Source organism: Lycium barbarum, chromosome 12 (assembly GCF_019175385.1).
Source record: "Lycium barbarum isolate Lr01 chromosome 12, ASM1917538v2, whole genome shotgun sequence".
Taxonomy (NCBI): domain Eukaryota; kingdom Viridiplantae; phylum Streptophyta; class Magnoliopsida; order Solanales; family Solanaceae; genus Lycium; species Lycium barbarum.
Window position 1 is genome coordinate 102,706,999 of NC_083348.1, and position 14,651 is coordinate 102,721,649.

A 14,651-nucleotide genomic window follows, 5' to 3' on the forward strand; every position below is an offset into this window, starting at 1 on the left:
CTCTATAGCTTGTAAGCTAAAATCCTAGATCTTTATTATGTGAAGTTTAATAGAGTTTGGTGGAAGAGTGAAGATGTGTGGAAATGCTCACATGATATTGTATATGGAGACATGCACATGCAAGGCCCACCTTGTTAGTACAATAACAAACACATCTCTTTAAGCCCACTTGAGATCAAACCCCTCTTGGAAACAAACAAACACAAATTTTGAAACGTAGTTATGGCCTCCACCCCCACCCCCACCCGACCCCACCCCAAATACTCTGTAAAAATACTAAGTATAGAACTTGGAGATGTAGTAGTAAACTAACGTAGTAGTAGAAGGAAGTGAGAGTGAAAAAGTTTGACTGACAAAGGTGTGTTTGGGCTACTTCTTCAATGCAATTGTCTTCTTCACGTCCAACATCGCTGTCTATGGTTTCTCTCTCTTTCCTTGTGGTCCTTCCCTTCCTTTAAAGCTCGTTCGTTATCTCTTCTCTTTTTCTAACTACCAGACCACAACTTCTTCTTCCTCCTTCCTAAGTTTCAAAAAAAATAAAAAGCTCTTAGTTCTTTTCCATCTATAAGCTTTCCATTCTAGCAGAACAAATAAAAGGAGACAAACATTAGCGGAGCAAACTTATAACAAAAGAACAGAAAGGTAGACATTTTTGTTTAATTTAAGGATGTCAAGCAGAAGGTCTAGGCAGTCATCAACAGGGTCCTCGAGGATTTCAGATGATCAGATTATTGAACTCGTTTCCAAATTGCAGCAACTTCTTCCTGAGATTCGAAACCGTCGCTCCAGCAAGGTTTTTAATTTATTTTTTTGTGCATGTTCATTATACATATACATGCAACTGCATTTGGATATTTTTTCGATTCATATATGTTTATGGCTTCTTTTTTTTCTTTCTAAAATGCATACATACAGTAGATAGATTTCAGTTGATATTCCTTGCAAGGAAATTAAAAGAGAGAATTGTCTAACATTATAATTAGGCAAGTCACATCATGTGGAGCTCGATGCACCTCTTGTCTGTGTTAGTCACGTTAATTTTTCATGAAGGAACATATTTCGCCTGTTATATTCAAGCATTTATTTCATGTCTCTTTTAGACTCTCAAGGTCCATTTCAGATGCATATCCTAATTTGTCTTGCCACAAAGTAATTACTCCCTCCGTCCTAATTTATATGATATAGTTTGACTGAGCACTAAGTTTAAAAAATAAAGGAAGACTTTTGAATCTTGTGGTCTAAAATAAGTCTAAGATATTTCTGTGATTATAGTTCATCTCGTTAAGAGTGAAAGGTAAAGTTTAAATTTAAATTGTTACCAAATAAGGAAATGTATTATTCTTTTTGGGTCAGACTAAAAATGAAAGTGTATCATATAAATTGAGATAGAGGGAGTAGTAAATAAGAGAAAGGATTAGTTAGTTTTTTAAGTTAGTTATCTCACTCCTTATGAACCATTACCTGTAGTTTAGTGAACAACTGCTTTTACAGTACTATCAGTATATAGAACTAAATACGAGTAATTTCCGAGAATCAACCATACACAATTACCTTAAAGATACGAAATAGAAATGTCTTTCTCACAAACTCTTCATGTACTTCATTTTTTCTTGGAAAAGATATAAGTTTTGGCGTAGAAAAGGAGAAGATTATGATTTGAATTATTTTTTCGACCATGCCTAGGACCATGCTTTGGGTCCCAACTCCAAAAATGCATAGCCCAATCGTGATTTTGTTGGTCAATGACTTGAACACAGTCAAAGATTTGCAATGCATCATTGCACAAATTAAGGCATGTTTACTACTAGTCTAAATAAATTATTACTACGTAATACTACATGTTGACTCTAGAATTTAGGAGTAAAAAGTGATAGAGTGCTTTAATTTAGGAGTTGATTAATTTGTTAAACTCAATTTTGTCTCGTCTTCTGATCATATATTTGGTTCACACTTGCAGGCATCCGCATCAAAGGTGCTTCAAGAAACTTGTAACTACATAAGAAATTTGAATAGACAAGTGGATGATCTTAGTGATCGACTTTCTCAGTTACTCTCCACTATTGACGCTGATAGTCCAGAAGCTGCAATCATCCGGAGTTTATTAATGTAGTAACTATATAAGTATTAATTAATTAATATATTTTGATTTCTAAAATGTTGGAGCTATATATATATATATTTTACTAAGAAATTCTTGTTTTTAATTCTTGTCTAGACTCAGCTGGTCACTAGATAGGCCAATCATGAGTTAGATTTAGAAAATCAACTATTAGTACCAATCGAACCGATGTGATCCCCCTAGCTATGGGCACACGCTTGTAATTATATTTCCCTTCGTATAATTAATAAGATGAATTTTATGCTTTAATATCCCTCTTCTTTTAGTTATGTATATTGCATTTAATCCACGTTGAAGCAAGAAACTAGTTACACGAGAACTCGAGAATCAATAAAATCGAATACTTATTATGGTGATTAATTTAAACGATAAATTAAAGTAATAATTGAGAAAGCGATTAGCCAAAACAAAACAAAAAATTAGCGAAGAAAAAGATGAAAAAGAATTAGTCCGTGCTCAGTTTTCTTGGCGAATCGAGTAAGTTCAGGGTCAATGTTGGTCTGAAAGTTATCAATCACCTGAAGTACCGCTCCACAGGAAAAACAAAAAAAAACAAAATACTAAAGATTATCTCATATGATAAAGAATATAATTGAATAAAGACATAAACGAACAAACGGTGAATAGTAGTCTATCAGGTGCCTTTGACGATGAATAGTAATGTCTGATGAAATTGTTCCACCCTATGTATTAATTTTATGTTTACCTATTTGACTTGATTCGGAATAAAAGAGTATATTCTATTCGTTTTAATTATGTGAACCTATATATTTAAATTGATATAAAGTTTAGGAAAGAAATGAAATATTTTAAAATTTTTAGTCTTAAACATGTCATAACAATAATTTTGAGGATATAAAAGTTTCTGATTATGTAAAATTATGAAGCTTAATTAAATTAGATTATTTCTCAAAATTTCCCTTTAATCACTAACGGCGAGGATACGACTGAAACAAACTCTTAGCAACAACGGAAATTACATTGCCACGAAGACGCAGAAAACTCCCACACTACCATGGCTCCTTCATGCCTTTTTGCAGACCAGAAAATACATCAGCTTCACCACCTGAATCCACCGCAAAAGGCAACTTTCGAGCTAAAATTCTAGCAAAGACGACATGTGAACCCATTTCACATAGTTAATTAAGGATCACAAATTTGGTCCGTCGTTTGCCCTTCAAAAACCGATTATATTACTCTTTTAAACGAAATAAAAAGAAAAGATGATCAAATGGAAGGTAGTAGTAAATGGATGTTCAATAAGGATGTCATATGATCACATCGGTATAAACAGTATGGGAGTATGATTGAAATTGAATAAGGGATGTCAATAAATGGGGAAAGATGAGATAGCAATAATAAGCCATATTGACAAGAGCATTAGCCAATCGACAAAATTTGGGATCAGTTTGCACCCTCAACGAGAAGAGAAAAAGACATTTACTCTGTGTTTGAGCTGGGTGTGTCTTAAGTGTTTTTGTGTCTTAATCAAATGTAAAAAACATATTGTGTACAATATATATATATATATATATATATATATATATATATATATATATATATATATAATGCATGGATTCTGATAACGATGGGCCAGCCATATACCATTGACGATGACTCTGATATTGCTGTTACCGTTACAATATCTAATATGGGTACCACAGCATATCAAGAGACCTTTTGTGGTTTTATTGTTCATTGTTACACTGAAAAGGTATATCTGGTGCAACATCATAGTCCATAGATGTCAATTCAATCATAACATTTTTCCTTCCCAATAATTGTGTGGTCTACTATTTAGCAATTTATTCTATTGGATCATGCTACTTAAAAGCGTTAATTAAACGTTAAATGTGATCTAACCTTCCCCCCTTTTTTTTGTTTGGAAGAACTACTGTTCTCATTACGTCTGTGTAATATATTGTTCTTTAGTACTACGTATTAATTAGCATCACATATGCTAATACTGTACGGTCTATGATGTTCAGTAGTTGCTTAAATTCATTTCAAACTGTCTAAATCCATATTATCATTCTTTATCTGTTTTCTTCATTCTAGATGTTAGGTCAAATAAAATTTATGGATTTATTTTGCCTTTTCTTTTCCAATTATCTGATGTACAAGGATGCTCGACATTGTAATCAAGGGTTCCAACATAATCTTGAAAATTTATCCCAGTTGCAGCAGTGCCTACGTAAATGGGCCGAAGAAGAATAGGACTGGATTGCAGTTAGGTCCATGCCCACTACTAATATTTGGGCCAAATTAGCCCATCTTGATCCTAATTTCCACTTGCATAAAGCCCAACAAACCAATAAAAGCGTGAAGGGCCTATAAACCAATAACCAAATGATTTTCCGCCCAAGTCTCAAACATGCCATAGAAATGGTATCAGAAGATCATGAAAGTATTTGAGAGTAGATCCAACTTCCAAGAACCGATGATGTGCTTTGCATTTCATATACAGTACAAATGGACTAATCCCTCCGTCTCATATTACTTGTCATTTTCCTTTTTATACGCCTCTTAAGAAAACATAAATAAAAGATGTATTTTACTATCTTATTCCTATCTCTCTCAGATAAATACATTCTAAATCATTATGGACTATTTTCAAGAACATTTAATATATAGTAAGGATAAGATGGAAAAGATTTAATTAATTTTATCTTGATTCTGTAAATGAACAAACAATTTAGAATATATATTTTTAGTAATGTGGCCAAGTAATATAAAACGGAGGGAGTATGGAAGAAAGGAGATCTAGCTTTGCTTTTTAACACATTGCATACTCCACTGATCGTCTAAAAAGGAATAGTGCATTAAGTTCGGAATATGAGAGTAATATATATTGTTCCAGATAATTAAGTATTTATGTTCGGAAAAGCTGAATTGTTAAGGTTACCATTTTGACTAGTGGAATGATATTCTTGACCATATACTCTAACACATTGATTTTGTTGAAATTTTATGGTTGACCTATAATAATACTAGTAATTGTAAGCGCGTTGATACGACGCGAGTTGGTCTAATTTGAATAACTTTTAGCCACAATACAAAATTACTCTGCAGGTCTATATCAGATTGAAAACTTGAAAATGCTTCCATTGATATCTAAATTGTCAGAAAATTTTCAACTTGTGGCAATAGTAATGAAGTTAATTCGCTCTCCTACATTTGTACCAATGTTTTAAAAGGCGGGGGCGTAAGGCGGAGCGTTTTACATACGCCTCGACGAGGCGTAAGCCTCGAGGCACGGGGCGTAAGCCCCATGGGTATTTAATTTTTAGTATTTCTTAAAATAATATAATTATAATAAATATTTTTAAATAGGTAAAATTACATAAAAAAAATAAAAGAAAACTATAAATAATATATATATATATATATATATATATATATGTGTGTGTGTGTGTGTGTGTGTGAGCGCGCGCGCTTGATCCTCACAAAAAAATGATCAAAGCAATCCATTATACACCGCTTATAACTTGTAATTATATATAACATAATTTTACAAGTATAAACAATACAATGAAATAAAAGCTATTATGAAATGCAAAACAATTCTAACATTTTAACTTTCAAACACGGAAAAAAACACAGTTTTTTAAAATACTATTACTATCATACTATTCATTTTATCTCCCTATAAGCAAATAATCAATAAAATTTATCAATATTACAATTAAAACATAACTTCTTCATGAACAAAAAATAAAATTATATGATAATTCTGATACATAGGACTTATGACCAATGACAAGTGAAAATGTACAATTCCGCTATGTGTTTTTTTTTTTTTAAATTAAGTGATATTCACCCTCACGACGTTCTCAAATAGTAAATATCCAATACTACGACTTATTATATGAGTTACACCCAATCTTCTATTTCTATAGATGAAAAACTATTAAGTATCATTATTTTGTTAAATAATTATGAGGGTGAATGATTTTAATTAAGGAATTTAAAATATAATTTGTGTAAGAACTGTTAGGCGAGCCCTGGGCGTTGGGCGTTAGGCGTGTTTAGGGCGTACGGTTGGACGCTTAGGGCGTAAGCCTCATAGGAACTAAGCCCCGCACGTTAGCCCCAGGGCGTTTTGCCACTGTCCTGCCCCGAGGCGAGCCCCAGGGCGAGTCCTGACACTGCCTTTTAAAACAATGATTTGTACATGTCAATTTCTTTGGAGTATTGGTGCTTATATCACTTCTCAATGATACGACAAAGTTGGCTTTTTTTCCTGCTGTACTAAACTTGTAAGCACACGATTGCTTTAAATGTTTTTAGAGTTGCAACTGCAAGCATCAAATGCTAAAAGGTGGCGAGTAATTTCTCTAACAAATAGGTGTGATAATGTTGCAATTGTCATGGTGGTATTAAAATCCTCAATAAAACTCCATTTGACTTAATCCCAACTTCCATTAATTTGATTACTCTATAAATTTGTCCCAACTTTCTTACCATCTAACCTGTGGTACCATTAGTATTTATGTTCAGCTTTTCCACTTATCAAACTGCCGTCCATCAACAAAGTGAATCCTAAATTTTCTGCCAAATATGTGAGAAATGAGAACTCTTTGAGAATCGCCAACCGTTGGATTTTGTAATTTTAGTTGTGGAGTTGAATAAACAAACCTTCAAAAAATAAGTTTTAAGAGTGAGTTATGCAATTTGATCAACTATAGAAGGCTGCTTGACTTATTTTTTAAGTTAGTAATTTTACTTATTTATACTTTTTTTTAATACAATACTCGTTGGTGCTTTTATAAAAGGCAAAAAAAGGACCAAAGCACGTTAGGCTCGACATACACCTTTTAAATGATAATGGGAAATCATTATGGTTGGACAGCAATGCCCCTTTCTTATGCTTTAGCAAAAAACAAAAAATCAATTTTAAAATCCTTTTTTCTATGGAGAGTCCTCGAAGGGGACAAATGGATGAAATTCAGTTTCATTTATATATGAAGGATGAAAGTCATAATCATACCCACTCAACTAACCAGATTAAAATACGTTCACAATGAATTAGTCATTGATCTAAAAGCTTTGTGGAGTACCACAACCATTTTTAAATTTGGCGACGAATTCTAATTAATCAAAATGACAAGTGATATAAGTTTTTATTTTAATGTCACTTTAGATAACCGACGTTGAACATAACCTTATTGAAAGATTTTTTATGAGTAATAAAATTGTTGCGCCTCGTAGTATTGAAAACTGAACACAACAAAAGGAGCCCGTGTTAGATAGTATTAGGCAGTTGCCATCATGGAGAATGATTAAATTGAACTACTCTCGACTTTTGGCACATCAAATGTATAAATAATAAAACAAAGTTGTCAACAACCCAGATTTGATGCTTTCCAATCTGTTCTTTTCTTTCTTTTTATTTTTGTATATAATTCGGAGTGGAGACCTATGATTCTATCTGTCTACATCCCTACTCGCAACTTCATTCTTTTTCTTCTTTTTTCAATATTATTTTTTATGAAACTGGCCAAGCCTAGTGATGGGGAAAGGGGAAAGAACTGAGAAGAAGCAGAGAGGACATTTCCTAAAATTTAACGAACTTAAGTTATATACTTTAAAACATTTAAGATACTGTTAGTTTAAATTTTTTCATACTACCACGATAAATTATTATCTATCATTAAGATTTATCCTTTTATAGAATTTTACTTGTTAAGTACTTTTTAGTGATTTGACTGTGTTAAATATATATTCTACACCAACATGCATACAACAACAACAACAAGCCCAGTATAATCCACCATGTAGGGTCTGGGGAGGGTAGAGTGTACGCAGACCTAACCCCCACCTTGAAAGGTAGGGCGGTTGTTTCCGAAAGACCCTCGGCTCAAGAGAGGAGAACAAGAGAGGAAAAACAAGACAAAAGGTCATATAGGACCAAGCATATCGAAAACAATATGAAAGCAAGGAATAACAACAGCGAGAAAGTCATGGTAGAACAGTCCGAAAAGAAAGGAGTATTAACTACTATAGATAAATAAGATAACCAACAAATATAAGCAGCAATCAAATGCAGAAATCAAATGACAATAAACAAATGAGCAAAACTACAACTACTATGGTGAAAACACCATGCATGCATACACCAACATGCATAAAACTCAAATTTTTAAATACTATTTTAAGCAGCTTAGCGTGAAGTTAGGGACCCTAAGTTGTACTTCACGACTCTTAACACTAATTTCATTGGTTTGTGAAGGGACAAGTTTCCCTAGAAGATGCAATCAGTTGCAAGGCCAAATAAATTCAAAGATGATCAATTAAACACTCTTCACCAAAAATTATAATGGGTATAAATTAAATATTATATTTTTATATATACTTATTAAATTTGGAATATCCTAAACTAAATTTTGGACTTCGCCATTAGGAGCAATGACAATAAAAGTAACCAAAACAACTAGCCATCTATGTGGACACTACTAGGCAACATTCAAAAATGTAGTAGCACAAGTATGACTCCATTTTTCAAAATGCAGTTGTTGAATCAATACTACCCAATGCAAGGCATTTAAATTTTGTCGGCCGACGGATGAAATGCTAAAGTAGTATTTATAGTTAATTTTGTTTTTTTCTTTGAAAAATGTAGCATGTTACATTAAGTTCAATGCATTATCTGGAAAATATAGTGAGTGTAATGATATTGCGTACCTACTAATTCAAATTTCCAACAACACGAAATGGAGAAGCAAAGTACACACTAGAACAACCATTATTCACCTGAAACCCAACTTTCTAGTTTCTCGTATGAGTTACATAAATTGTAACTTTACTAAAGGAAATTTTCAAAACTGTATTAGCTTCTCGTTACAAATCCAGAGCTTGGAGCAGGTTTGTGCCTTCTCATACTATGACTCTATTAACTCAATCAGAACTCCTCACTGTACAACAAACATAATCCAAACAAAACAAAAGTAGAAATAATTAATCCAAACAAAATTCGTAAAAATGGAAGACCAAGATAATTTGTGATCAACCTTAATCACAACAAATTGGACATCGAATAAGCCCATTCTCATTGCAATCTGGACATCGTTGGAAGCCATATTCATCTTCATCAAATTCTTCTTCTTCTTCTTCGTCTTCTTCGTACTCTGCTTCATAATAAATTTTACAACTCCCCGAACACGTCTCACAAGGTACAAATCTAATATCTCCACAGGCTTCACAATTACAACCACCAATAACACCACCATCCTCTTTTCTCTCACAATTTTCTACAAATTTCTCAAGTTTCCCATCTTCGTTCATTTGCCGTATTTTATCAGCTCCACCAATGTATTTTTTCCCCAAAAATATCCTAGGCAATCCCCCTCCACTGTATTCATTTCCTAGTAATTCTTTCAACTCTTCCTTGAACCCCGAATGCATCGATACATCTCTCTCGTCGATTTTCACACCTAGTCCCTTTAAAATCACTCGAACGTGACAACAATCCTCGTATGTTTTCCTCACACCTCTTAGGCTTGTGAAATAAACGACAAGTTTATCTTTGCTGACCTTGTACTCTGTTACTTTCTTCACATCCTTTATCTCCAATGAATCTTCCTTGTCGGTAGCCTGCTGGTTTTCAGTTATTAACGGTTTAAGGTGAAATGGATTTGCTGGCGGGAGATCTTCTAATGCTTTTCTGAATGTAGAAATCACTTCAGGTTCAAATTCAGACACGATAGAAGAATCGTTTGAATTTGAGTTCGTTTCATTTTCAGCTATCTGAGCCGAGGGTCTATCAGAAACAACCTCGTCCTCTCCAGACCTCACTTGTGGGATTACACTGGGTGCGTTGTTGTTATCATTTTCAGCTATTTCCTCCCACAATGGCTTTGGGGAACCTTCAATGTGATCTTTAACTCTAGGAGTAGGTAGATCATATTGAGAATTAACTGGATTTGTTGAAACATGGAAGGAAAAACTACGAACATGATGAACAGGTTTAAGAGGACTAGAATCTTCAAGACCTTCCATTAATTCCCAAGTATTGATAGTTTCTGGTTCACCAGGTGGAGTTCTAATGGGGGTTTTTGGAACTACTTTAGGGATTTTCTCATTGATCATTTCAGACCAGGTTTTAGCCTCGATTAAACCCATAGCAAACTCTTCTTTGCAACTCTTCACTTCATCAAAGTCCCCAAAAGAAGATCTATTATCATCTTTGATAGATTGACTTTGGTTGAGTGGATCAAGCTTTAAAGATCCTAACGTGGATGAAGTGAGAGCCACCATATGGTAATTATCGTCGTGCATTGAGTAGCTCCGGCGAACCGGTGAACAGGGTGCCCGACATTTGTGACATACTTTTGGCTTTGAAGTTGCACAACCCATTATTGCAGAAATTGAGTTAGGGAAGACAAACGTATACTTTATACTATAAGTGGTTGGTTAAGGAAATCAATCAAAATGGTATTTTTATGTGGGAAGAAGAGATTAGAAGAACATTCTTAGATGATTGAGGTGGGTGGTGTAATGGGATTGGGTTTAGATTTCAAGATTAAGCAACCAAATCGAGGAATCAAAAATGGGGGGAAATTGTAACCCTCAAGACAGATTAATAATAGCTCTGAAATTAAAAAAATTAAAAGAAGAGAATTACTGGAATCGATGAAGGAAAGAGAGAGTGGATGATTCTGTTCACTGAAAAACAGGGCACGCTGTTTTTTCCATCAAAGGAAAGCCACACAGATCAAATCTTCTGATTTGTTTTTCTAAATAGAAGTTGGAATAAAACCATAATTAATGTACCGACAAAAAAATCTCAATGGGCTAATTAAAACCTTAACTTAGATGATACGTCAGAAAGCAAAAATCTCGCATTGATCGGAGGATGATGAATAAGATGAGCAAAGGACAACCAAAACAGTCGATGCCAAAAAACTAAAAGAATGGGAAAAAGGAAGAAGAAATTAAGAAAAGGCTAAGTCAAAAGAAGACGGCGAAAAACAGAAAAACCCGTTCAACAGTTCCATTGCATCACATTTCTTTCTCCTTTCCCCACTAGTCCCAATTATCTCTCTCTAGAAAGATTAATGTCTTAATCAAAAGGCCAGCAAAGAATGGACAAAATCTAAAAACGACCCCGTCAGTGGGTAGACGAATAGTAGAAGAAATAATCAGCCTACCTTTCTGTTTTGGAAAAAGGGAAACGGCTAAGGCTGTGGTGTTCTTGGTGGAGCAGAAAATGGCTGCTATCTATAACTGATAAAATGAAGGGGATTGTGGTAGTTTGAATTTTGAGCCTTCGGAAAATATAACGTAAAAACTTGCACACATCTGTCTTATATGTACCAACCTAATAAATAAATTTACTTTTATATACACTTCTGTCACTTATCCAATACACTCCATTTAGTATAAGCACTGTAATTACTTTTCCAAATATCACTTATAACTGTCTATCCTCTTAAATGGAACTTGATTCAAACAGTAGTCAGTATTGGCTTGGTCCAGAGAGAGAGCGAGAAGTGCTAGCGTATGAGTTCTGAATTATAGAGTAATTTTTTAAATTTTATAGGATTATTTATACATATTAAATAAAATTTTAATAAAAATATAACGTGTGAGCTAAAATTAGAAAAAATTTACAATGGATGAGGCATAAATATAACACGGTATGTGAGGGAGTATTTTATTATAATTATATTGTGAGCCCCATCACTTTATGCTCTTCCTCCTCTTCCTTTTTTCTTTCACGTTTTTTGTCATTTCTCTTTCCTCTTTTTTTGCATCAATTTTAAAATCAATTCTATTATACGCAGATCGAATTTTTTCAAGATATTTTTCCGTTTTATTATTTATCTTTTCCATTTTTTCTTAAAAAAAATCAGTTAAACTCCGAAAAAGTTTAAAAGAAAATAATTGGCACTCCAAAAAAAAAAAATTAATGCAAAAATTGATAAGCAAAAATGGATGTAGGATGCTTTTAAAAGTGAAATCACCTTAGAAAATTTATTGGAATTCTTTTTTTCCTTTTTCTTTTGGTATATATTGTTCAAAGTTGCTACATGCTGTACCCGAGAAATTCAATGTTTTAAGTGTCATCAAAGTACACCCTGAATTTAGTGGTGTGCAAAAATCGGTTTAACCGATAAACTGAACCGAAAAAAAAATTATTGGTTTAGAAATCTATTTGGTTAATGATTTTTTAAGTTCTAAGTTCACTCGATTTAAAACTTAGAACTTAAAAAATCATTAACCAAATAGATTGCTAAACCAATAACTTTTTTTTTCGATTCAGTTTATCGGTTAAATCGATTTTTGCACACCACTAAATTCAGGGTCTACTTTGATGACACTTAGAACTTTAAATTTCTCGAGTACATCATATAACTTCATATTTGGCTATCCGTTTTTACATTAACTTTTTTTTTTAGTGCCAATTATTTTCTTTTAAACTTGTACGGAGTTTAACCGATTTTTTAAGAAAAAATTGAAAAGGTAAATAATAAAACGGAAGAATATCTTAAAAAAATTAATCTACATATAATAGAATTGATTTTAAAATTGATGCAAAAAAAAGAAATTGAGAAAAAAGAAGAAAAAGAAATGACAAAAAACGTGGAAGAAGAAAGCAAGAGAAGGAAGACCATAAAGCGGTGAGGCTCACTATAAAATTATAATAAAATGTTCCCTCACATATCATGTAGTATCTATATCTCACCCATTCTAAAGTTTTTCGCTAAAATTATGAGATTTGCTAAAACTATAGGTATATGACAGGTCCCACTCTTCCTGGGGACCACCTTAGTTCTGGTCTTTCAATTGCGTGTTGGCTCTTTGTTTTCTATTTCTTGGAAAAAAGGTTTTTAGCTCTTTAGAATGTAAGATGTCGGACTTTAGAATTCACGGACGGGGTCAGTGTCATGAATTTATACGAATTATCGGTAAATTCTTTTGATTTATAAACAAAACTTCTAGACAAATTAGCTTAACCCTTTTGTTTGCAAGTTTCTACAATTAATTGTCTAAATAGTGTTCTAAAAACTTTTTTACTTAGGATTGACTGGATATAATCCAACCACTATTTCACAAAAAAAAAAGCGGAAAAACAAAGAACACTATACGAATATCTCACAGAAAATATACGACACCGCTGTTAAGATTACACGGTTTAGCCAGTGAAGGTAATGAGCTAGCGACATGGCATAGTCAGCACACAACTTTGCGTTACTTGGATTATGATTAGGTGGAACAATGCTAAGTATGATTATAATGTAGCGTAGCCGTTTCATTGACAATCTTCAATAACTATATTTAGCAAAAGTTTAAGCAAAGCAGCTACCAAATGACTCACGTGCTTTATGCTATGATTAACATAATATGTAAGTGATTTAATGTTAATACAGCAAAAATTGTCTTCAATTTATGCACAATTTTTTATACGATTAAACTAGGAAAACTTTAACACAGAAATACCTCTGACTCAACAATTTGTTTTTGAAGCTAGTAATCAATATTGTTAATGCGGGGTGGCACTTTGTTACTCTGCTTATCCTTACCTAAGCTAATTATTATGGGTTATTTAGTAAAATAGAAAAAGGAAATGGAAATTCGTACGGACCTAAACAATAATTTTACAAATAATTTCGGAAGTGAGTATAAAAAGGCGAGTTGCACAAAATAATAGGAGGTAAGTTCACATAGACGTGAAATTCCGTCAATTACACAGAGTTGTTTTAACCAAGGTCGAGCACCTGAGATTCAAGAATTTCAGTAATTTTGTTTAATAACGATGATTTTTTGATAGCATAGTTTCAAACATTCTTTGGTATATTTACTAACCTACTTTTTTTTAGTACAAGTAGCTAATGGTGTGCTATAACTTTTTACTATCGTCTATTATCCCTAAATTTTGAAAAGGTCTTTTTAAAATTATATAAGGTCATTAGAGGAAGTGGCCAGGCAATGAAATCCGATAGTACTGATTTGTGCACCCAAATGAAACAAAAAAATCTTATCAAGGTAGGGAGCCACCTCTATGATCTTGCATAAGTTGCCGGGTCTTCAAAAGAAAATCTTCCTACCGAAAGGGTTCTCCATTATTCAATCCTATTTTCAGTCGTACGAATATATTTTTTGTTTTGTAAAATGTTCCTCTGGTTAAATCAATAAATCGTTTCATATTGCTTAAGATTGAAGTGTAATTGTTATTCATCTCGTAAAATAAAAGCTAACACTGTAATAGATCTTAATAATATGCATTATACTTTTAAATGTTGTTATCAAATTTGATTCTTGTATTGGGAACATGAAAATGGTTTCAAGTTTTATTTCAAATAGTATGCCAAAAACATAGTTAGAAGATTTGGAATCTTCAATAGTCACGAGACGCATGGTACATGAGGCGAGAATTAGAAATTATATATCAGAACTTGTGGACTTTCAGTGGGGTAAATTCTTGATTCCTCTTTTGCCTATGATGCTAATTAAAGGCAAACCAACTTTTTTGGGGGGGCTTGTGGCCTTGTCAAGTAAGCAAAGAAAAGCGGCACTGCTAGCTATTTAA

At 33.1% G+C, this 14,651-nt stretch overlaps 2 protein-coding genes across 2 annotated transcripts; one reads left to right on the forward strand and one right to left on the reverse strand.

Annotated features, from left to right (window-relative positions):
* The first annotated feature begins 454 nt into the window (after positions 1 to 454).
* On the forward strand, positions 455 to 2,368 carry LOC132622132 (transcription factor PRE1-like). The gene is made up of 2 exons (XM_060336672.1): positions 455 to 793; positions 1,958 to 2,368. Exons 1-2 carry the CDS (start codon positions 668 to 670, stop codon positions 2,108 to 2,110), a joined length of 279 nt encoding a protein of 92 aa, XP_060192655.1. The 5' UTR covers positions 455 to 667; the 3' UTR covers positions 2,111 to 2,368.
* A 6,467-nt stretch (positions 2,369 to 8,835) lies between these two features.
* On the reverse strand, positions 8,836 to 11,425 carry LOC132622335 (uncharacterized protein At3g28850-like). The gene has a single exon (XM_060336930.1). It carries the CDS (start codon positions 10,472 to 10,474, stop codon positions 9,131 to 9,133), a length of 1,344 nt encoding a protein of 447 aa, XP_060192913.1. The 5' UTR covers positions 10,475 to 11,425; the 3' UTR covers positions 8,836 to 9,130.
* Between the last annotated feature and the right edge of the window lie 3,226 nt (positions 11,426 to 14,651).